The sequence below is a fragment of the Anopheles maculipalpis genome, chromosome 3RL (assembly GCF_943734695.1).
Source record: "Anopheles maculipalpis chromosome 3RL, idAnoMacuDA_375_x, whole genome shotgun sequence".
Lineage (NCBI taxonomy): Eukaryota > Metazoa > Arthropoda > Insecta > Diptera > Culicidae > Anopheles > Anopheles maculipalpis.
This window is the reverse complement of record NC_064872.1, coordinates 68,062,064-68,085,446: the sequence shown is the minus strand read 5'-3', so window position 1 is coordinate 68,085,446 and position 23,383 is coordinate 68,062,064. Positions and strand designations below refer to the sequence as shown.

The window sequence follows — 23,383 nt, the reverse complement described above, 5'->3', positions numbered from 1 at the left end:
TCTAACGCTTTAATGCCTGTCACTTTTCTGCATGTCGTTTTTCTTGCCCTTAAGCTCATTTTTTCTCGTTATCCTCCTTTTGCTTTGGCAGACGTGGACGGGTTACATTGAAACCGTGCGCTCCCGTCCTGGGAATATCAGTGACAGATAGTTGGTCCCGTGAGGTATGGAAACTATCCTAATGTTGGTGGCGTAAGAAGAGAGCGAAAAACTCGGCATAACAACGACAGCATTGGGAAAATCTCGAAAAACCACCTACGGTATGCAATGTGAATGCATAATTTTTGTTTAACATTTTCTTCTAGTGGAGAACTGTTCCTACGGTACGTTCTGGCAGCCGGCAAACCGTGTATAGTCTGCTACGTGAGCCTAGAGCATGATCTTTGCCGGGATTTCCGAAGAAATATGGGCACACTTTCCTGTATCCGGGACATTGAGGACATCAGGCTCGCATTAACGCTAGTTATGCCGTGCGGTAAACGAAGAGGAAAAATAGAAGTTAGGGTTACATTTACTTTGTTGCAAAAAGAATGAAACAGGAAGCTCTCTATCCTGTTTGAAATGAATTGAAATTGATTTTTTGTAAGCAGAACTACAACACAATTTATTACTACTGCTCGGAATACATAAAAAAGTAATTGCAACAAAATGTCTTCCGCCTCCAATAAAAATGATCTAACAAACAATTTCATTTAGTGCAGATTCCGTTTCTAAAATACTCATGAAAGAATATCTCAATCTCTATTTCCAATTTCACATTCCAATTCAAGCCCAAATTCCTTTTGCCATAAAGCATAACTTCATCAGCAAACTTCAAATGTTGCCTTTTCTGTAGCCGGTGTCGAACAGGGACAAAGTTGGGTTAGATCCGGACCGAGAACTACACTGTAACGGTATCTATAGTAATAAGCAAAATTCCATTCCCAACTTCCACAAACCAGTGTAGTGTCCGATTAAAATCGATTCAGGAAATCCTGCTTTGCAGCGCATTAGACTGTTTGAGGATGGATGATGGCACAAGAAAAGGGTCGCCAGAGAAAGAGAAGAAGAGAGAGGAATGGAAGAGACGAAAGTCTTAAAACCACCTAGACGATATCAATTGCCACTTCAGGTCAAGTGTGATGTGCTTTCGGGGTTTTCCAAAGTAATGCATTCCACTCTCGACTGCCTCCACATCACGGCATCATTCCGAAGGCCAGTCTAGTCGAGGATTTTCGGGACCACAATCAAGGTCCCCCCGTTGCTTCCTAACCAATCTCAGCATTTTTGGCCCAATCTTCATCTTTTTTATATTCCAGCAGAATGAATTCTTGAAGAAGAAATTCAACATCCTTTCCTTACGAGATAGCTGAAGTATGAGAGCGATTTTTTGACGAATATATCCTGCTCAAAACTAGAATTATTCAGGCTTTATTGAGTTCATGTTTGTGCTGCGATATCTCCGAAAAATCCACACATCCGAAAAGCCTTTCAACGCAAGCATTCCGAGGTTTTTGCTACGTGAGAGCTGATTGTAAAATACGTATATCGACACTGACACGTCACGTTACGTCGGTGAGTCGTGTCGTAGCTCGTCGTTCGTACGTAAACGTAGCAGTCCCCTAAAATCAGCAATACGTTGTCCGCCTTCGTCGAGTACGTTGTGGAGGCAACAGGGCACACCATTCTAAGGCGATACACCTAATATAGTCCAAATAGTGTCACGGTGAGGTACGATAGTATAATGCCAGACCAGACAGCTCAAGGTTGGCTCCCCACCGCCGGTGGCTGACACGCGTATGTACCACACGAAATACACCCATACATTGTGCCTGGCAGAGTCAGTAACGGGCGAAAAAGGGTAGGGTTTTTTTTATCTACCATTTTTTCATACGCTTTCCTTGGAATTTGCTCTTTCTCCATTAGAAACCGGGAACGCCTGCTCCACGTTAGGGACTACACGAGCCTGCATGTGTGTGTATCGAGTTCAATATCAGGGATCGTTTGAAGACGTGGGGGGGGGGGGGGAAGAGAATGTTCCTTTCAACGGGCATTCCTTATACAAACTCCGATCTAATCAACCTATTCATAAGTACATCTCCTTTGTTCGCTTTTGCTTCACAAGCCACAAATGAACTTAATTTTCCCGGCTTGCGAACTTGCCTGCCCATTCCACGCACGAAGAAGCACGAGGATTATTGCCACCCCGGGGGGAGAGTGTTTCGTTGCTTGGGTGTGATGGTTTCGGTAACAAAAAGGCTGCGTTTTACGTGCGCGCTTGTGATTGATCGGCGATAGTATACCGTGCTGACAGCAACACGTGGATCCGGTGTATTAGGCGTGAGCCGCCGAGTGGTCGTTAGTGAAACGCAACACAAAAAAGCACCCCCGTTGTTGAGGCCCGGATCCTGTATGATTTAAGCTTTTCCACACGCATGTCTTATCATACATAAACAAGCTGGATGGATTACGATATCGTGCTGAAGTAGATCAAATGCTGTCTTTTTTGGAGGATTTGAAAGTTTCAAATTAAATTTCTTGTCTATGGAGAAAGCTGTAAGAAAGCCCTTTACGACAAATAAAACAAAGGCCTTTTTTCTTCACCAAACGGTAACAAAACAGTAAATGTCAAATGCCGAAACATATTCCAACAAAAATGTCCTTCTAAAACCCCAAACGATCCATTAAACTATAAAGGTTTCTCCAACAAAACCTCGAAACGAAATTGCTCTCCATTTTAGCTGCTTGGAGTGTGTATGTGTGTTTTGTGGTTTGCCGGGTGAAAAACTCCTGTTTAGCCTATAAAAAAAGTATCGCCCTTCTTTGTGTCCCTTTTGCTTAATCAGCCGTGTGTCCTGGTGGTACTCGGAAGCAACAATAACTATTTATCACGCTACCAAAATAATTGCTTTGCCCGGTGTGCTGTTCTGACTAATCGATAAAAATCGCCGCACATTCTTTCTCCTGGTGAATTCCTGCAGATAGAGGAAAAGATCTAGTTCGGACAACATCGCATAAAGCATAAAAAGAGCCCAAGAAACATTTATGCTCCCCACAACCCAGGGTCACGAGAATGCTGATGCTTTCTTTGCACGAAATAGGAGTGGCATCCAGGAAATTGGGGAAAAAATACTGTCAGAGACAACGAGTTTTATGTAATGAACCAACGCATTCAAATTTAATGCAGAATAATACGTAGAAAAATGGAATTTTCTCAAATAAAAACACAAATTCTGATGATTAGCAGTCCAAATGTTATGAGCTTTATTCGGCTTTAAGCTGGGAACTGCTTGGCAGGAAATTAGTTTGGTCAATAAACCATTCCAACATAAAAAAAAACACAAATTCTACGCTCTCTGCACGATAGATCAGCACTTTAATTCTTCACGAATCGCAAGCGACCAGGACCAGGAAGTTTGATTTTTCGCCCTCCCGGCAAGAAATCAACATCGTCCGCACAAACGTTGTGTGAGGCACGTCAACGTAAGTTTTTCCAACCTCCCTACTCCCACCAGATGCACAGATTTTTCTCACCGAACCCTGGTTCTTTAGCCCCGGTCTATCACACTGTCAGCCGTGCGAACGAAACAAGCTAATTAGACATTTCACCGGCTCTCGAGTCATGCCGAGTCGTTGCGTACAAACCACCAGCCGCCTCCATTGATGCGGCGCGGAACCATGGACACCGTGTCGTGGGAAGAGGGAACCGCAAATCGACGCTCTTCGTGCGGACAGGAATTGAGCATTTAGCCGTCACCGTACCGGTATTGGCTATTCGCATGGGGTTGCGGACAGATTGGCCTACTTTCTGTGCCGGCCAAATCATCGATGGTCATTCTGTTCGTTTGCTCAACTGTGTGCAGGATACGATAAGGTACGTTTGTGTGTTCACAAGCTACGATTGTCACCTCATTAAAGCAAGGTGTCCAGTGTGCTATATGCAACACAGCTTGGGGCTGATGATAGGATTTATTTAATGCTAAACTCTTTTATGAAACATTCAGAATCATTTCAACAACAGTACAGTTTATATGTAGCTTAGTTTGTAGCATATTAAATTAAGCGCCGTTTTATTTAATTACACGCTTGTCTACAAACGACCCAAAACCCACCCAAAGTGTTCTTTGTCACTGTCGTCGTCCACGAAAGGACCACAAACACCCTAACCATAGCAGCAGCAACACACCATTTACAGCATTTTATCGCATTATTAATAAAAGTGTACATATTCCCTCCCCCAACCAATAGCAGCATCGCCTTCTAAGCAAAACGTGACATGTAGCCACAAAAATGGCTCCTTCCTTTATCCTCGTGGTAGACTCTCGTGTGTCACCTCTCTTGTCTCACATCTGGTGGTATCGTGTTACTACACCTATCGCGCGGGTACGACCAAATGATCTGCTCCAGCATTGCTGCAAAACCCCCATCGCCAACAGAGCTTGAACACACTCGAAACTGATGGGAGCACTGTTTTCTGTAGTGTTTCTTCTTCATTGTAAAAGACCCGTGTCTCGTTAAGCGGCTAATTATGACCGCAGTAATGGCCAAACATGAGCGCGGTACAAGTTGCAGAAGACTAAGAAAAGCGCTCCAAGGTCGGTGAGGTACGGGCGGATACCTGTGTGTGAGTTTGGCAAAGTCCAAGAGCGGTCCCACAACACTATCACGGGAGGAACACTAAGGGATGTGTGTGTTGGTTGCTGTGAGCAATATTGCTATTTCTGTGGCAGAAGACACATTGCCCTGGCGCTGGTGGTAAGGATGAGTCGCCGGTGAAATACAACAGCAGGGCGCACGCATCGGTGGTAGGAAATATATATAAATATGGTTTAGTTTGAACCGTTGCGGTTTCATATCCCAAGGTTCCGGCTATGCTTCGTGTGACACAAAATATATCGTCGATTTAATGCTGTAGGGAAGCGTGAACGAACTTGGCTGTGTGTGGTTGTTGATCGAGTCGCTTTAACGCTAGAAAGATCCACAAAGGTCTGCAGAGGAATAAAGTACAGTTTCAATGATAAAATTTTAAAAGCCGAAAATGCCTGAAAGTATGCGCTTTTTCTACTACTAGAAAACGTTTTTGCAGTACTAAAAATACATCTTTTCCATGTTTCAATAAGTGCCAAATTATTTAATTCACTCGTTTCCATTCTCCTCTGTCCTATCCGTATTTATTAGACCAAGTCCAGGTTCACCGTCTTTCTATAGTTAAGAATTTGGGTGTATGGCTAGACAGTGGCTTCACCTTTACGCCTCACATTGACTTGTTCCCAGAGCCTGGAAAACCCTAGGTACTATAAAAATATAGCTCGTGATTTCCCTAACTTCTTGTTTTTGAAAGCCCTCTTCTGTTCGCTGTTCAGATCTTTGCTGGAATATTGCTCAGTAATCTGGTGTCCCTTGGCTCGAGCCCATATTGATCGCATCGAGCGAGTGCAGAGGTCGTTCAGCAGGTTTGCGGTTCGCAGTGTCTTTGGTGGACCTTCTTTCCTTTCGCCTGATTATCAATCTAGGTGTCACTTGCTTCGACTCGAAACTCTTGAGACTCGCCGCCTCCACGCCCAGGTCCTTTTTATTGCTTCCGGAATGTTTGATCTTATTGATGCTAAGTCACATATCTGCTCGATCCCTTTTTAGGATCCCAATCATCTCTAGACGTCGTACCTCAGTTGATCACAATGGTCCTATGCTCCGTGTTTTCCCCTTTTTCAACTGCTTGTCACGCCTGTTTGATTTCCATCCTACATTTCCTGTTTTCCGGCCCATACTGCAATCCCCTCTTCAGTCCTTCCTTCCTGAACCACCATAATCAATGTTTGTTCCTAATATTAAGTTACAATTTATGTAGGTATGTTGAGCCACTAGCCGGACTTTATTGTAAAATGAAAACGAAAAATATCTCATGCTAAGCAAGTGATTATTTTAAGTTTAATCATGATGAGACTTTTTAATTAATTAAAGAAAATACTTATCTACTATTACTTCTCGCTTAGCATCTAATTGTTTAATGAACCATCTGAAGATGAAATGAAAAATAGGATTATTTTTTAAACAAAACACAGAACTGCTTCAATTTGCAATGATTGAATTTTAAGTCATTTGAGTAGTGCAATACAACAATGACAAATACTCCGTAAAGTATGCAATCTTTGAAGCAAAAACTATCTTTGTCAAGAGATAAGGAGCTTCTCGCTTAGGTCACAGAGAAGTATTTTATTTACTTTCAATGCAAAAAAACAACATTTTACATGTTAATTATTAGCATCAACACACCTCGAAAGCTTCAAAAACACCCAGCAGCTAATGAACATTATCTCTTGCTTTTTCCTCTCCCCCGTATATCAACGTACGATCGCACTCATGAAGCGCTTTAAAAAAACCACCATAACGATTAGCTAGAATCACACTAAAACGCCACACAACCGCGATGGAAGTCAGCAACGACATTTTCGTTGATTAAAAATTCCTTTACGAAGAAAACTCATTTTTCCTACTTGTCATAATTTTCCGCTCTAAAAATATGCAAACTCAACCGTGTCTTCCCAATTGCTTTATTCGAACGCTTAAGATGAGCATGGGGATAGGTGGTAGGTTTAGGTGAGGCGGATGGGGGAAAAAAAAGGTAACACGCCAACAACGTGTCCTTCAGCGTTATTTAGCGTCTTGTTGTTTTCTTTTTGTGCGTTCGTTTCGTGCACACACCGCAGCACGGGGCAGAAGCGTTTAAGATTTAGATGAACGATTGCTGGTTGCGGTCAAAAATCGGAAGTGAAATGTGCGCGTGTGAAAGAGAGCAACATTTGTTATTATTTTACGATTCGGTACGGCCAAACGGATAGCGATTTTCTGACGTTTAGCTTAACATATGCTAAGCCTTCGACGCTCGACGGTTCCGATGTCAATTTGGGTGTTTGTATTTCATCTATGTCTAAACGTTGTACTTTTCCTCACCCCAAAACGGTCGAGATCTCGGATGGATGGTGTGTGATTTTACACGAGAGGCAGAAAAATAAACTCTCAAGTCCTTCACTTCCATCCCCCAAAATAAGCGGAACCACTTGTGCAACACCACATGACGGGAATGCTTTACCTCACACCCTTTTTCCCCCCGTTTCACCGCTCTACTCCGATCGTCGATTCTGTACGAGCGTCAGTCAGCTTGCATTTGGAGCAAAATATAACATTTGGACAGTGAAATTCCCACCGGAAGAACACAGCACGAGCAAACGAGCAGTGCGTAGCTCACCAACAGCTTGGGGAATGTCACAAAAATCGTCAAATTTGATTCACAGCCGTGTCACAGAAAGTGTTACGGGGATCATGTCGTGTGTGCGTTATTTTTTCGTTATGTTTTTGTGTGTCCTTCTGCCGCGCCATACAATAACCAGATGTTTCATGTTGCATTTATCCGAATCAAAATTTTATTGCCCACGAGAAAACAACAAGCTTGAAGCTGTGATGCATGAGCCTTATTAAACGCTTTCCTTCGCAGCAATTTCACGCTCCTGCCTAACGAATCGTGTGATAATAATCAAATTAGTGTTTTTAAATTTACCTCCGCCAAATGCTTGCGATACAAATCCGGCTAAATAGGCGCATCAAACAAGGGAAGCATTTCTAAGAACATCATACACACCCGGGTTGGTAGATGGCAAATGTACTTCATATTTTCCCGCACCCGTATTCACTCTCCCACAAAAAAGCCACAGATCGCTCTGTCAACTTGTGAAAAAAAGCATCTCGTGAGCATTTTTGATCGATAAAATCAATTACATCGCATTACAGCAACGGTACCGGCACAATAAGATAGGAAAGTAACGAGAAGAAATCGAAACCGTGATTTCCACAAGCTGGTAATGGCGGCGGGTAACACATCCAGCAACTTCCACGACTCGGGATGAAACAAAAGCGCTTCCGGGGATGTGAAACATTTTCCGCCACGCGTGCAGAAAATGGCGAAGCCACCAATGTGTGCGTGCCTGTGTACCACACTCACCCGGCACGGCATTTGGTGGAATCGCTTTGTGTGGCAGCGTATATTGTAAGGCCTCAAGCATCAGCGTCATACTACCACGCAGTGTTGGGTGTGCAAATTTGGATGGAAAACCACGACAAATTCGGTTCTTTTTTTTTTTGGTTTACTTTTCATTTGCCGTGCAATGTTTCTCAGCTTATTAGACGTGGGTTTGCAGGAGTATCCGTTTTTAGAACGAGAGAGAGAGAGACGAATAGAGCGACGAAAAAAAAAAAGAAACTGTTTATGACCAATGGCATGTTATTTCGTTATTGGCTAAAAACAACAGCACCGGTGGGGCACGTGGAGCAAAACGAAAAAGAGTGTTTGTTTTCAAAAATTACCGTTTTTGAGGTAATCGATCGTAAACAGTGCATACGAAACGTTCCAGTACAGCACACGGAAAGTTTGCACAAACGGCACTCGGAAGAACGTTTGTGCAGTGGAGGAATGTTTGAACATTTATTTAAACGATTAATTTGAACAAATACTTATCGGAAGGGAAGATTCCAATACCGATAGAAGTTTAAATAGGGGGAATGTTTAATTGAGCAAACAGTACAATTGAAGATGTTAGAGCAAGAAGAACAAAATGTAGGATGATTGGTAATTGCATGAATCAAGAACAAGTGACGTCTGAGCTTGTGAGTGAGGCGTAATATAATAATTATTGGGAAGTTTTCAACATCAGGCGGTCCTGGATGTTTGAGAGCATAAGCTAAGCTTAAGTACCCAACCCAGTGTCCTAGTAGAATTTCAATCGATTAGTGTCAAAACCAGATCGAACATAGGCTCTTGATGAGAAGAAAATGGTCCTGATAACCTGTTGGTTATCATAACTGGTCTCCAAATGGCAAGATCGGGTTTCAAAACCCATCCGGACTGTCACCCGTTAGTGAGGACTGACTATCCAACTACGTAGTACCAGCAAGTCCAGTAAGCCCTTCGATAGCCAGCGCGACCTTATAGATCGTTTTGCCAAGAAGAAGCTCCTGAAGCGAATTCTAGGTCATTCTGGTGTTCCTGCATATGCAAAGACGACCTGCGGAATCACCCCTGCAAACCAAAAATTAAAATGAAGTTCTTTCCGTTCGCAAAGCATCGTTTGAACCTTGGACGGTTCGATACAAGATAGAGCTGATCTATTAAAGTCCTCTTTAGTTTTACTCTTGGGAGTACAAAGAATTTGATTGTTTAGATTGATTTGGCCGGACCGGTGGCAGATGCGACAGCAGCACCGATTCCATAGCGAATTCTATGGATTCCTCACTGCGATTCCTCCATAGTGAGTGCTGACTACCCAACGATGTAGTATTAATTTGAAAGCTTGATAAGCCAACAGATATCCGGTGTGACCTGGGAGAGCATTAAGCCAAGAAGAAAAAGAAGCTGATAGCCAATCCAGTGTCCTAATAGAATTTGGTACGGGTACTTTCGGGTACTAGTTGATTCGACTAGTGTCAAAAGCAGGAAGATCATAAGCTAGCGACAGGTAGAAGATGTACAAGTCCAAAATTCCTGCGAGTTCAGTAAGACCAACAAGTGTACCGAAGCGGGAAGGGGTCCCAAACCCACACATAAACGCCCTCCCGGTTAACAAATTCAATAGGGATTCCCAACCAACCAATCCGCTTAAGGCCTCCGAGGCGTAAATTCGTTACAGCCTGTTGATACCGCGAATTCTAGATCAAGTAGGTGTATTGAATCCGGTTGAATTAACAAGTGCGCAAAAGCGTATGCGAATCCAACCCATTGAAACAGCTAGCTAGAATACAAATCAGACTAAACCATAAAATGATTTTAGTTCTTTTTATTTGACTTCAAGTCCATCGTAGATCCTAGGTAATTGGACCGTTTCATCCAAGGTATGATGGATGTATAAAAGCTTCTTCTTTTTCTTCCTCGCCTAACGATCTCCAGAGCCATGCCAGCCAGCTTCTATTTCTTCTTCGCCTGCTCAGAAATAAGCACGCCATCATAACATGGCTAGGTCAGCAGTATACTTGCTTAGTTAACTGAAATCACGTAGTAATCAGTCCTCAGTACGAAGGAATGGTCCGGATACGATTTGATCCTAAGTCCTGTTATCGCTTTTGTCACGGTTTGCAGCCCAGCCAAATAAAGTCTTCAGTCACCATTAAAATCATCTTTAATTCTACTCTTACTGGTACCAAGAACATCCAGCCAGTTGAGTGTTTTCACCAGGAGCAGAGAAGTTAATGTAACGTTCCAGACAATAGTTCAACCTACGGGACTTTGACTTTAAATCTCACAGCACCAAATAGAAGGACTCCAAAAAATTGGTCTAAATACCATTCTTCGTTGGACTAAAAGGTGAAAATTGGAACTATTCGAAATAAATCCCAACAAAAAAACCCTTTGCATAAATCATGTAAAATGTATATTTTTTACAAACAAACCTTTTCGATAACACCAATCATTCGTACAAGCGCATCAATCACTCCAAAATAGTCGACACAATTTTTAAAAGTTTTCAAACAAACAAAAAAGGCTCAAAATCAACAAAATAGTCACATTGCTCTGCTTTCCCTCAACAACCAGGTGATAAAATCGTTAACATCGCAATGGTAGAAAATTGGCCCCGCCACAACCAACGTCCTTCGCGAACCTAGCGCTCCAAAAACAGACCGACTTAAAGCGCCAGTCATCGACAACACACACAAAAAAGCAAACTCCGAACCCATGATGGTTGTGTGGCGCAAGCATCGGTTCAATTTGCATACGCACATAGTACCGCTCGTTGTGTTTTATGTTCATGTTTCAGTTAACTGAATGAACCATCATCATCGGGAACGTGCAAAAAACCAGCCTTTCATACTGTACACTCCCACACCCACTCCCAAAAAAAAGGCTGTTGCTATCCGTGTTCTGTGTTGAGCCCTTTTTTTTTTTTGCTTCCTCGCGATATTAAACTGTTGACTGTACCAGCGCCCATTTAAGCACAATCGACAACAATGTTTCTGTTTGAAAATGGGACTGTGAAAAGGAAAGTCACCCAAACTCGGTACGCGAAAAAATAGGCAGAGTTAGTTGGGAAGAAGTCGAGAAGCGGAAACGAAGCACAAATGTTTGCGCCACGAATGGTTTGCGGGCTTTTGGGAGGGGGTATGGAACAGCCCCCTGTGTTGTTGATAACACCCGACCAGGTTAAAAGCAAAGTAATGCATTCTTGCTCGGTGGGGAAAACGTGTTACACGCCTAGCATCCAACAACCGACCTGAGTGATACGGGGGGAAATGTGTTTCTGTAGCTCTAGCGTAGGTTTCCTCCCTAAACGCCTTTCATCTTCTTCTTTTAAAAAGATCCCATTATACGCCACACGATCCAAAAACCAGTTCGATTGAACACCGAACGATCGATGTGTGTCGGAAAGCTGTTTGGAATAGACTAGTTAAACAGGTTGATTGAGCAAACCGAAACTGTCGGCACTGTGTTTGCACTTGATCCCGGCCGAATCAGCTGGGATTTTCCAGATTTACGCGCGCAAAAAAGAAGGTTTGTTATAAGAAAAATAAGTTCACAAAACAGATCCTTCTTCTATCTATTATATCAGCGGCGTAAGTGTATCAAATTGCACGCTAATTAATTAACAAATCCATCCTCTAAGAAATCAATAAAGATGTGTTTCTGAGGACCTGTTGGGGATTCCTGCTGCCTGGCAGGCTTTTAGCAGCCATTTTCTCCGAAACCACAACACACACGCACACAAGAGGTGAGTTTTCTGCTGAATCTGACAAGCTTCCCAAATCTTTTCTTCACAAAACACCAACAGTCCCCGGGTTACAGAAATACTGGTAAGCAGCATCGCCGCCAAAACCCTGCGGGTTTCCCAGGGAAATTCGAGCACATTAGGGGCGAAAGTTTTGTTTGCCGTACCAAAAATAAACAAAAAAAAACGGACCACATTAGGCAGAAGTACAGACCACATTTGTTGAAGAATGTGCTCAGGAAAAATGCGAAACGAGACAAAAAAAGACTTTCAAAAATGAAGTCAAAATAAAACAAGCCAAAGAAAATAATGCTCGCTGGACCAAAAAAGACTAAATCTCCTGGGGTACATGTAGTACTCCTAAAAAAGGGTTTTGGCTCTACGTTTTTACGGCTTCTCCCCCTCCAAAGAAAGGGTAAATTTTACAACAAGCTTTCTAAAAGGATATCTAAGAGTCCCTGTTTACAGTTGGGATTGCGAAGAGCATGATCGATCCAAAGAAAAGCTATCGTAAATAATTGAGTTCTTTAATCAGAGAACCATAACTCGTACCTTGATGGACTCCCAGGCGAGCAAACGCAAACTTTGAAGCGTACCATATTCAACCAAAAATAGAGGAAAAAATATACATTAACAGCACCATAACACCGTCACTGGCACGCGCTGAACCAGACACCTTTCTGGGTGCCTTCTATTCGCTTACAAGATTACACGCCTGCAAATAGACACGCGTCTATTGCAGGCAAGCTGGCGAGAGTTCAATACACTTACCCTTGGTTGTACACATTCCAGCGCAACACCAGCCACCGGTGTAAGGTGTTTGGATGCTTTTCGTTCCACATTCGACAGCGGCACTTTGCACGAAGATCGACATCCGATCTCGAAGTGGATCCGCCTGATGTAACACCTCTTCGAATGGAATCCATGGACGCGCGAGCGCGCGCACGCCCCTACTTGCCCTACTAGTGGAATGTGATTGAAGTGTGGTGGCGCACAAGCGAAAAAAAGGGCAAACAATTATTTGCCCACCAATGTCTGACCCCCTCTAGCACGCCGATGTTCTAAGTCGCTTTTTTTCCTTCAAAGCACGGCACACATTATCTAGGTCAGGTCCGTAAAAAGGAACAGGGCGCTATTACAGTTTTGCACAGAAGGACCAACAGCACACACTCCAGGTCTTGGTTTTCCTAGTGCTTCACACGCGTGCCGTCCGCTTTTTTTCCACCCCCCCACCGTTCTCTGATTGCACAGATTCTACACTGCTCGAATTCTCCGCATAAACTGCTCGAAACCAAGCGTATAGCACCAACAATCATCCCCAACACGGTTTCACGCTTGTACACTGGGGCCGGGGCTGTTGGAACGAATGTTGCGATCGGCGGTGGTTGTTTACCGTTTCCATCAGTTGGTGAAAATAGAAAAAAATAACAAACACACACACACACACACGCACGCGCGTGTGTGCACGGACTGCTGCACTGGGTGGAAAATTACGGCCAACGTACAAAGGCACCATGAGAACAAATGCGGTCGTGTGCACGCTTCAGGAACCACGAGAATAGGGCAGCCCGGACCCATGTGAAGGGGCGCCCGTACTTCGCGTTACCCTTACCTATAATACAGCAGATATCGGACCGTGGACGGCGAGAGGCACCATCCATCCAGCAGCAGTTTTTTGGACATATGACTCGGGGTGGGAGCTGGTTTGCTTGTATGTGGATGGGGTGCGAAAATGTGGTGTAATTAGTAAACAAACCGTAAACTTGCTACTGCCCCTCCGGAAAGCCCGGCAAGCCGGCCGAGAGTAAAATGAATGACTGCAAAAGATGAGAGATGATTTGTAGCGAAGTGGTTAGCCAGGAACCCCGGCTGTAGGAGCAGCGGTATCGCTGTTTTCTCTTTCTGCAAACTCCTCCAAAGGGTTGGATAGGATTTAGCCAAAAGTGTTGCTTTCTGTGCCGGATTTTGCTGACGATTTAAATACCAAGCTAGATTACAGCGCTGTGTGATCTTAAGGACCCGCACGGTGTCACTTTGGGAGATTTTGTAGACAAGTTATCTTCAAATTTGATGAATCGTACAAGTTTTCTTATACACTTTGTTAGTGATTAAAATTGTTGGATGTGTCTCAAGAACTCTTAGACCAAGTTGCCTCCAAATTTAATAGAATCTTTAAATTGTCTTGTAAATTCGGCAAGTACTTCAATATGAAAAGCAAGTCAAAGAATTGCTAGATGAGTTTCCTTCAACTTTGGATGATTTCGACAAGCTTTTTTTCAATTCTTCAATTTTGTACAGTACTTAAAGCATTGTTGGACGAACTGGCTCCAAATTCCATTTCTCAATATGGCCACGTCCTCAATTATTTAAATAGCTTCAGTAAATACTCAATATGCTGAAAATAAATTCACAAAATCTTAGTCGAGATCCTTCCAAAATTACAGACTTTTACTATCTTTATTCTATTATATTCTACAAGTTCACTTTTCTAGTTGTGTACTTAGAAGATCTCAAAAAATATGTAAAACCTTCCACTACAGGTCTTGATAGTACAGCTACTACAGCTAGTATGAACTTCCCCAATTTTTGGACTTAAAATTCGTCAAACCAAATACACTCCCCCATCCCCCTGTTCCTCACATGCTTCCAAACCTCAACGGCTGTCCGGTTTCTCTTTTTATCGGCTATTTCCTCCTTCTCGACGCTCGACGCTCTAACTGGGATTGATTAGGTGCGATAATGTGTGACACAGTAAACAGCAGCAGCCGGCCTTAGCGAGCGGCGCTTCGTTCGACACGGCTCCGCAACAATCGAACAAAACACGCGCCCATAGCACCGTAACAACCGGAGAGCCGGGACCGGTTGGCTCCCGGACCACTCGGAAGAAGCAAAGTAACAACAAAAACACGCGAAACAACGCACATGTGTTATGAGATTGTGTGTGTGTGTGTGTGTGTGTGTGTGTGTGTGTGTGTGTGTGTGTGTGTGTGTGTGTGTGTGTGTGTGTGTGTGTGTGTGTGTGTGTGTGTGTGTGTGTGTGTGTGTGTGTGTGTGTGTGTGTGTGTGTGTGTGTGTGTGTGTGTGTGTGTGTGTGTGTGTGTGTGTGTGTGTGTGTGTGTGTGTGTGTGTGTGTCAATTTTCGGCCGGTGGATACACGCGTCTGCCTCCGATAAGAAACGAAAAACCTGTACCGGGGTTTTTGCCGCTACGAAGCCAGCTATCAACGAGTAAGGCGCCCTCGGAATCTCGTCAGCCGAGTCAAGTCGATCGTCGAAAGGTAGGCCGCGGAAAGGTAGGGTTGGCTTTTCTAGCGAGGCAGTGTTCTTATCCGCAAAATTTACAAGCTCACCGTGCCCTGTACAGATGGAACGTGCGTCACTGATAGCCTTGCCGGGTGCTCTCCGCACCAAACCAACCCATGATTCTCGATCTCACCACAACCAGACAACCAGAGTCAGCCGTGAACGATGCCATTTTAAAGTATAAGTACAAACGCGAGAAGCGTGCGCGTAGTATATATTTGGTTCACTGATTTTCATGCAATCTGCTGTGTTGAGAGTGATTCGTGTCCGTGTCCGATCCAGTGTGTATGGATCTTCCGATCGTTTGAGCAAAAGAGTTGGGAAGAAACCAGAAGCAAAAGCCAAAGAAGCAGGGAGCAAAAATCGAGCAAAATGCTGTACACAGATCACATGGTTCGGTTGTGCGGGAGCGCGATAAGATGAATCTCACCAGCAAACGGCCAACCAACCGAGAGATCACCACCGTTCGCTCGCTTGTTCAACGTAATAATCATTACTGGTCGAGAGCCTCACACTGCATATGTCTCTAGGTTAAACGGCTCACCCACATACAGGCAAACAGCACGTCGTTTTACGTCGTCGTGGGCCCGCGGTAGTTGATGAATGTATTATGCTGCATCAAACACGTTTTCGCGTTTGCTGATCTTTGGCATCACAAACAACCAAACTCAAAATAAACGGTGCAGTGCCGACGAGCCCGGAACCAAGAATAGCTCCCGGTTAGTGAACACTCTTCACAGAGTATGAGTAAACTGGTCCGCTTTTTTTTCGTCTGAATGCTGCTCATACTTCCATTTTAAACCCTAAGTGGACACAATGGTATGTTGACAAAACGACCCAACTGTCATTTTCGATTGTTTTCGAGCACGATCGAGGGGGGGGGGATACCATGGAGATGGTGAGCTTCACCAGACCGGCACACACACACACACAAAGCATCTTCTACTCTATTCTTTACTCATCACATCATCCACGGGGTACCAATCTAGTAATTTCTGCAATTCGAGTTCTATTTCGCAAACTCACACAAGGACCGCCGACCGGACAAAGAGCTACTTTAGAGTACGTCGGGAACGCTTGTCACACTGATGGGTAAGGACAAAAGAAGAATCCATGGGTTTGCCAATTGAAGCACAAAAGCGGCAAAAGTATCCTTATACACACATATACGTTGCTATCCATCATTCTTCATGGCATGCTGAGCCACAACTTCCTACATCAACCCCACACACACACACCGTGAAGAGTGCGTTCTTTATTTAAAGCCTTTTTGCTCTCTAGTGCGGATCTAAGTAGACAGTAGAAATAATGGGCATGGGAGGGGATGATACACTAGAACGTACACTAACACCGGGCCCATCGGTGGGAATAGGAACATGTGGCGTCGTCCCTTTTGTTTGTGGCGAATAAAACGTTCGTACTACACGGGGAGTCCTCACCAACGGAGGAGTCCTCTTTTACAGGTAAGAGAGAGAAAGTTGGTAGGAACATTAGCATTGTTGACGACCTTGAAGGAGGGTTTGAGGAGGGGGGGGGGGGGGGAGTAGGGGATGATGACGAATGAAACCCATTGGTACTACTCGTCGATCGAGTCGCAAACGATCGTACATACCGTTCGATAGCGGCTCGATACAGTCTTATTATAGTAAGCCCACTTTGGCGCTGTAAGTGTGAGTTCTAATTCCCGTTGGATTTTTACAGATTATTACCTCACACTTGTAATTAAGCAAAGAAAAGAACGAATTCTAAGGTAAGAGGGTTTCACGTTTCACTTCACATCACTCTCGCGCCCCACAGAATCTTGCACACACACACACACGCACGTCATCATCAACAGTAGCCCTCTGAGCGTGTGGCGTCACGGTTATGGTCACCGGTCCACAACGGTAATCAGCACTTGGGAAGCGTAAACGTAACCGTAAAGGTGCGAAATCTTCAACACGGTCTTAGAAGGGAAAAAAAGACGCACACAAACACACACAATCGCACACGCGTACGTGATAAGATCAGCAAAGGTAAAGGAACACAAAAACCCCGTGAACACGAATCACGTCACAGCTCGTATTCGTATTGGATATTCTTATTTTTGGGCGAGAACTCCGGTATAAAAGATGCGTACCCGTCTCTTTATTCAAAAATGCCGATTCGACGATATATCTAAACTTCCCGATTCACACGCGCACGTACGCACACACACACACGCACGCATACACATACAGGCGCACGTGCATACAAAGGGATGCACGCGAACGAGCACACACGACCGCTCAATCGAAGCAACGCGAGAATACTGACTTCGCGGGCAAGGTGAATTCGCAAAAACAGCGCACCAAAACTCGCAGTATCCGACCCGACCAGACCATCGACGGTGTGTATTGGAATCGGGTTCCTTATGCCGCTGGTTGCTTTTTTTTCGAGTGCGTGTTACTACTACTAGAGTATAACGGGGCAAGAGTGTTGCGAATGGGTTGGCTATGATGTATGAAAAAGATACTCTCCCAAACTGTTGAAAAATACATATTTGCTTATGATATTTATTTTCTTCCATTTTTTTAGAAGAATTTTTAAATATAAAAAAGCTTATGTGCTTTTATCCCATTTTTTAAACTTTATGTTGCTGTAAAACGACACGTTGTTATTTTGCCCCAATATACTCTAGTACCACCACTACCACGGTTGCTGCTCATGCTCCCGCAAGTGTACTCACAACAGTCCACACCACTGTTACTTAGTCGCAAACCCGATATCGGTCACTCACGCGCTCGTACGTACGTACAAGATGAATGCGCGACGGTGAATACGCGTCGCGCGTATCGTGCAAGCGTGTTGCGTGAGTCTTCGCAGTGAGTAACCCCCGTAAGAACGAACAACCCTGTACATGGTGAGCTAATTAGCTCACCTTGCGTTATAGGTTAGCGTGGCATTCGGTTTGTAAATTGATTGACTTTTAGAGCGTTTGTATGTACATCTGTAGGGGATGCGAGCAGGAATGTCTGAAGAAATGCATTTCATGAGGACACACGGTTGTAGAAAAAATAATACGAATATTGTATTAGAGATCTAATACGGTATCAAGACTCCTGAAGGTATGCAGCGGTGATAGCACGGTGATGGTAATTTTATTGTGTTTATTATTATAATATTTAAAGCAAAATTAAGCCACTAAGGTACTTCACCCATATACAGCGTCAACAGAAATAAAAGCACATATAGTTTCCATATTGTAAATTTAAAATGCTTCGCCTATTCCGGAAGAATGGCTTTACCGTGTGCTTTATCTCAAAAATTTTCCTACGGATTACTACTCACATAAAGTAAGCGAAAGTAACCAAACGGTGCAAGTAATAAAAATAGCCAACACACCTGAGCCACATGCGTATGCCAGTAGTGAGTGTGTGTGTTGGTTTTTTTTTTACGCAGCTAAACGTTCGAACCACAACCGTAGTAGTCGGTGAACTGTTGCTGTCATGTGAACAGGTGAGAGAACAGGGAAAAGGTGTAGAGTGCACGCATGAGGGATAGTTTGTGAGAGGGTCCGCCAGCGTATAGCGTAAAACCAGAATAAAAAGAACGGCCAACGGAGGAAAATTCGATTCGTGGACCAACCTGTGGCATGTGTGCATGTTCAGGTTTTTTTTTCGTTACGTCTTAGTTTCTCCAATGTTCATGCAACTTTTTCTCTCTCTCTCTCTCTCTCTCTCTCTCTCTCTCTCTCTCTCTTTCTCTCCCTCTCTATCTCTCTCTCTCTCTCTCTCTCTCTCTCTCTCTTTCGCACAAGATCAACAGGCGTCACTCGAATCGTAAAAGTTGGAAGCTGCGACTAGATGAACTATTCTATCACAGCTGGTCTCGGTAAACGTGGTGTCGATAGAGTGCAGGCTAATGCGAGAGCAATCTGTTGAATGCCACCATCGGCCATTCGTTCGTGGAGTATACGATGCGCAAGCGTTACTTTTCCACTCCCTCGTTCACTCATTAAAAATCGGCTTTGCTTCAAGCTAATAAGTGAGAGTGTGTGTATATGTGTATGTACACTCATGAAGCCGCCTGTTGCATTCCGGAAACAAATACGAACGGAACTCATCGTTCTTATTCTACCGAACCGCCGTTTGTTTCCTTTGTTGCTATTAATTCTGCTCTTCAAATACTACACCCCACACACTGTGACACCTACACTCACATCTCACTGCTCATAGTTTATTACTCATCTCACTGTCTCATCCTCGCCGCGTGCTCTCACACAGTAGCATACATATGGAGGCGCCCGGTGTTTTACGATGTGGAACGCCTGGTGCTTTACGGTGCGCCACGATTAAATGCACACACGTGCTGCGCGCGTTTTGTTTATGGGTGCGGGGCTGTACATATTTGCTTTTATTAGATGATTTGATACTTTTCAACGTCCACCATTGGCAGTGTTTATTTAGAGTGCTTAAATCGATCCGGTGGATGTGTTTACGTTTCGATGATGGGAGGGAAGGATTTGTGTGCTTCTTGCTTATTGGATACCTTTTCTTGTATATAATTTTACTCTGAAGCGTTGATTCAACAGTCCACTGTGGGACGCTTATTTTGCAAACTTTGTTGTTTAAAATCGAGAATTTATTTTTTTGTTAAACGATACAAATGTTTTATTTGAATTTTAGTTCGCGCTGGCCATCACTTCCTTCAGCCAAGCCGCATGATTGCGCATCTCTTGCAATGCACCAGGATTACCCTGGTCGCAGGCAAATTTCTGTCCGAAGCTGGTCAAACCAAGCAGCACGTACTGATGCAATCCGCTCTCCTTCATCACCAACGGGCTTCCGACGTCACTGACACAGTTAGGCTCGTGGGTCGCTTCCTGTGCACAGAACCGTCCCGTATCGGGTGTGATAAAATTAAATTCCTCCTGGCACGCCTCCAGCTCCAACACTACCAGTCGCATGTACTGCAGTGCATCGGCCGCACCTTCCGCACCGAAATTCATCAGCCCGTATCCACTCGTGAGAACTTCCTGTCCAACGTACTGTTCTTCATCCATTTCCGGCAATCGCACTGGACGCACCCAGGGCGGAAGTCTTACCGCTTCGTCGGTAAATCGAACTACTGCCACATCGTTCACAAACGTCTCCGCCTCGTACCCTTCCCGTACGGTAACCTTCACCGCACCGAACACATATCGGAACTGATCGTTCTCATCCACCAGCAGACAGTTCGAGCCGAGATGAACCTCAACGGAACTGCTACCAACAACACACTGTGCCGTCGTTACAACGTGCCGTTCATCCACTAGCGCTCCACTGCAGTAACGCGTTTCTTCCTCACCGAAGCTTACCACCAACAGAGCATGGTAAGGAAACTGACCGGCGTAGGCAGGTCTACCGTTGGCCGTTACATTTTCGTTACCAGTTGGATTACATCGCAGTGCGATAATCTCGGTAGCAGACAAGACACAGCTCAAGATCGCTAGACACAGAGCAGCAGACTTCATCTTCGTACTAATCGGTGCGCTTGACTCGGAACGACTGAACGAATTGACCCATTGGGTAATAAAAAGGGTCTTTTATAATAGGAAAGTGAAGTGGCAAACACTTTCGCCTTCGTTGGCTGGCGATTTACACAGTTTCAGAGAAATCAAACTCTGAAGAGCACTTCAGACGCATCATATCGCGCCACAAAAGATGCCTAGATGAACCATTCGAGTGGTCGACTGTTTCATTTGTTTTGATATTTTCATTACGATTGTTACCATGAGAGCAATCCGGGATTCGGTGATGGAAACTTCGCGGAACTTCTATTTTAAGTTGCGAAGATTTTTTAGCACTCTGTCACTGACGAGATATATAGTTTAAGGCTGGTTTAGGATTCTCGCATCAACAAATCAAGCAGTCTAGCTATGGTTTGGATATTAGCACATGTACAGAAAGAAATGAAATTGTCTAAAACTTCAGGTATCTTGAGGCCTAAGCCTAAATTCAGTATTAGTGTTGGGTCAAGGAGGCCATTTACCTTAGCTAATCCCTATTTTCATAGAGATGAGCTAGTTCACACGATGGGTTGGTGATGGTTGTGTTAGGGGCGCCAGTCTTCACACGGCAGCACTCAGTATCGAATCCCATCCGTTCCCATCCCTTTCTCCGTACACATTACTGACTATCCTGTCGCGGGCGAAACGAAGTAAAGGAAAACTAGTAATCGTAGGACAACGGATCCTTCGATGGTGTGGAACAAAAGAAGAAAAAGTTTAAGCGCTATTTCAAGGACGTTAGCTCAAGTAAAATTGCGTGAACTAGTCTAAGTGGTCAAGGTCGATGCTCGAGCTACCTTAAGCACTCAACCTAACCAAATAAAGACGCTCTTTATAAATCAGCTGCCAGTGCTAGCTCAGGCATTTGACTTTGACACTGGTCCTAACTCATGTGCTCCTGCCTGCTCAGACAATCGCTTAGCTTAGATGCTAGTGATAGCTCAAAGTCTCAACTTAGTTCAGATGCTAACGATAACGCAGGGCGCTTGTGCTAGCGCTCAGGGCATTCAATTTAGCTCAGGTGATCCTGCTAGCTAAGATGTTCGACTTGGCTCCGGTGCTCGTGCAAGCACAGGCATTCGACAGGTGCTCTGGCTAGCTCAGACGCTCTTCTTTACTCATGCCGCTCGTGAAAGTTTAGGCGTTCTTTATCATTTAGGGGCTCTTGCTTGTTCTGGCAACAGGCTTACCTCAAGAACTGGTGCTAGCTCAGACGCTTAGACGACCGACGTGTGAACGCGACTACATTTTGTCGATTGGGTGCTACACGCCGGAGCCCGGACGCTTCCCTACAAGCTGCCACCACTGGACGTCGAGCGGGTCTTTGTTCTCTCCAGCGTTTTATTGAACATAGATGTAAGATTTAAAGTTGTGCGTTGAGTGGTATGAATAACCTTTATCGTGCTAAAAGAATAGAAGTTGAGAATGGACACAACACTCAGGCGATAGCAAAAGCGCTCTGCATAAGTCAGGGGTTAATCATGCTAGCCCAGGCACTGTTCCTAATTCAGCCGCTCGTGATAGCTCAGGTGCTTGTAGCTCATCAAAACGATTTAGTTCAGATGATAGTGATAGCTCAAATTCTCATCTTAGCTCAGATGCTAATGATACCGCAGGGCGCTCGTGCTAGAGCTCAGGGCATCGATTTAGCTAAGGTAATCCTACTAGCTCAGATGCTCGTTGTAGCTCACGCGTTCATTCTAGCACAGACGCTCGTCTTAGCTTAGGAACTCGCTCTAGCTCATAGTCTTTTGCTTGCTCAGATGCTCGACTTAGCTCAGATGTTCATGCAAGCACGAGCAATCGACTTAGTACAGGTGCTCTTGCTAGTTCATACACTCGTGCTTACTCGTTCTTCATGCTTCCTAAGGCCTTCGTGTTAGTTCGAGCGCTCGCTCTAGCTCAGACGACCGACTTAACTCTGGCGTTCGTGTAAGTTCAGGTGCTCGTGATAGCTTAGACGCTCGCCTTTGCTCACATGCACGTGCTAGTTCAGGTGCTCGAGCTAGCTCAGGGAATCGAATTAACTGAGGAGCTCGTGGTCCAACTCAGCTGATGCGCTCCTGCTTGCTGATTATCAGCAAACAATTCGCAATCAATGATGATACTTCGAGGAGCTGGTCATGTTGTTGGAACGCTACTCTACGATACGATACAACAATCTAAGAAGAGAGCTTACTTTACTAACCCAAAGCAAAGCAGTTGTTTGTTGACATTTCGCAAACTCGAATTTAAATTTGAAACATATTCTAACTACAAACATAAACATAAATGAAATTAAAAAATCAGCATTCAAACACTAACTTATCGTCACACAGAGCGAGATCTTGGCAGTTTTATTGTCCATTCTATCGGGGTCCCTAACTGTTCGTGTACGAACAATAATTCCATCATCACGGATCAATAACACAAACGAAGTTCAATCAACACGAAAACTAACGCACCAACATTGGAGAGTTCGATAATGTTTGTGTACATACTTTTTCCAAAATCCTTTTTTAAAACGATACAATAACACAATGAATTCAAATGCGCTCTCTGTTTTCTTCTAAACGATGTGCGTGATAGTAGGAGCGCGTGTTTATAATGTCCAAAGCAAAAAAAAACGAATTGTAAACTTAATTTCAAATCCATAGTAGAAGTAATGTGAATTGAGCATAATCGTAGGATGATTCATCTCTTGTGGTGTAAAACAACTAGTTTTGGATAGTTCTCTATCTGCTAGTCTTCCTTTGCGCTTCTAAAACGAAATCGTTTGATGTACACGAAAGAAAGTTTTTTATATATACATTTAATTATTTCTGACACTAAAATTTTTCTTTAAACGCTAGTAACGTAACATCTGGTCT

At 44.1% G+C, this 23,383-nt stretch overlaps 3 protein-coding genes across 3 annotated transcripts in view; 1 reads left to right on the top strand and 2 right to left on the bottom strand.

Annotated features, from left to right (window-relative positions):
* Positions 1 to 23,383, bottom strand: part of LOC126563070 (protein lethal(2)essential for life-like) — a 566,897-nt gene that overhangs the window by 119,518 nt on the left and 423,996 nt on the right. The window lies entirely within an intron of this gene.
* The window catches only part of LOC126560911 (phosphatidate cytidylyltransferase, photoreceptor-specific), a 170,435-nt gene that overhangs the window by 29,574 nt on the left and 117,478 nt on the right, over positions 1 to 23,383 (top strand). The window lies entirely within an intron of this gene.
* On the bottom strand, positions 19,666 to 20,498 carry LOC126562785 (brachyurin-like). The gene has a single exon (XM_050219367.1). The coding sequence runs from the start codon at positions 20,496 to 20,498 to the stop codon at positions 19,668 to 19,670; it is 831 nt and encodes a 276-aa protein (XP_050075324.1). The 3' UTR covers positions 19,666 to 19,667.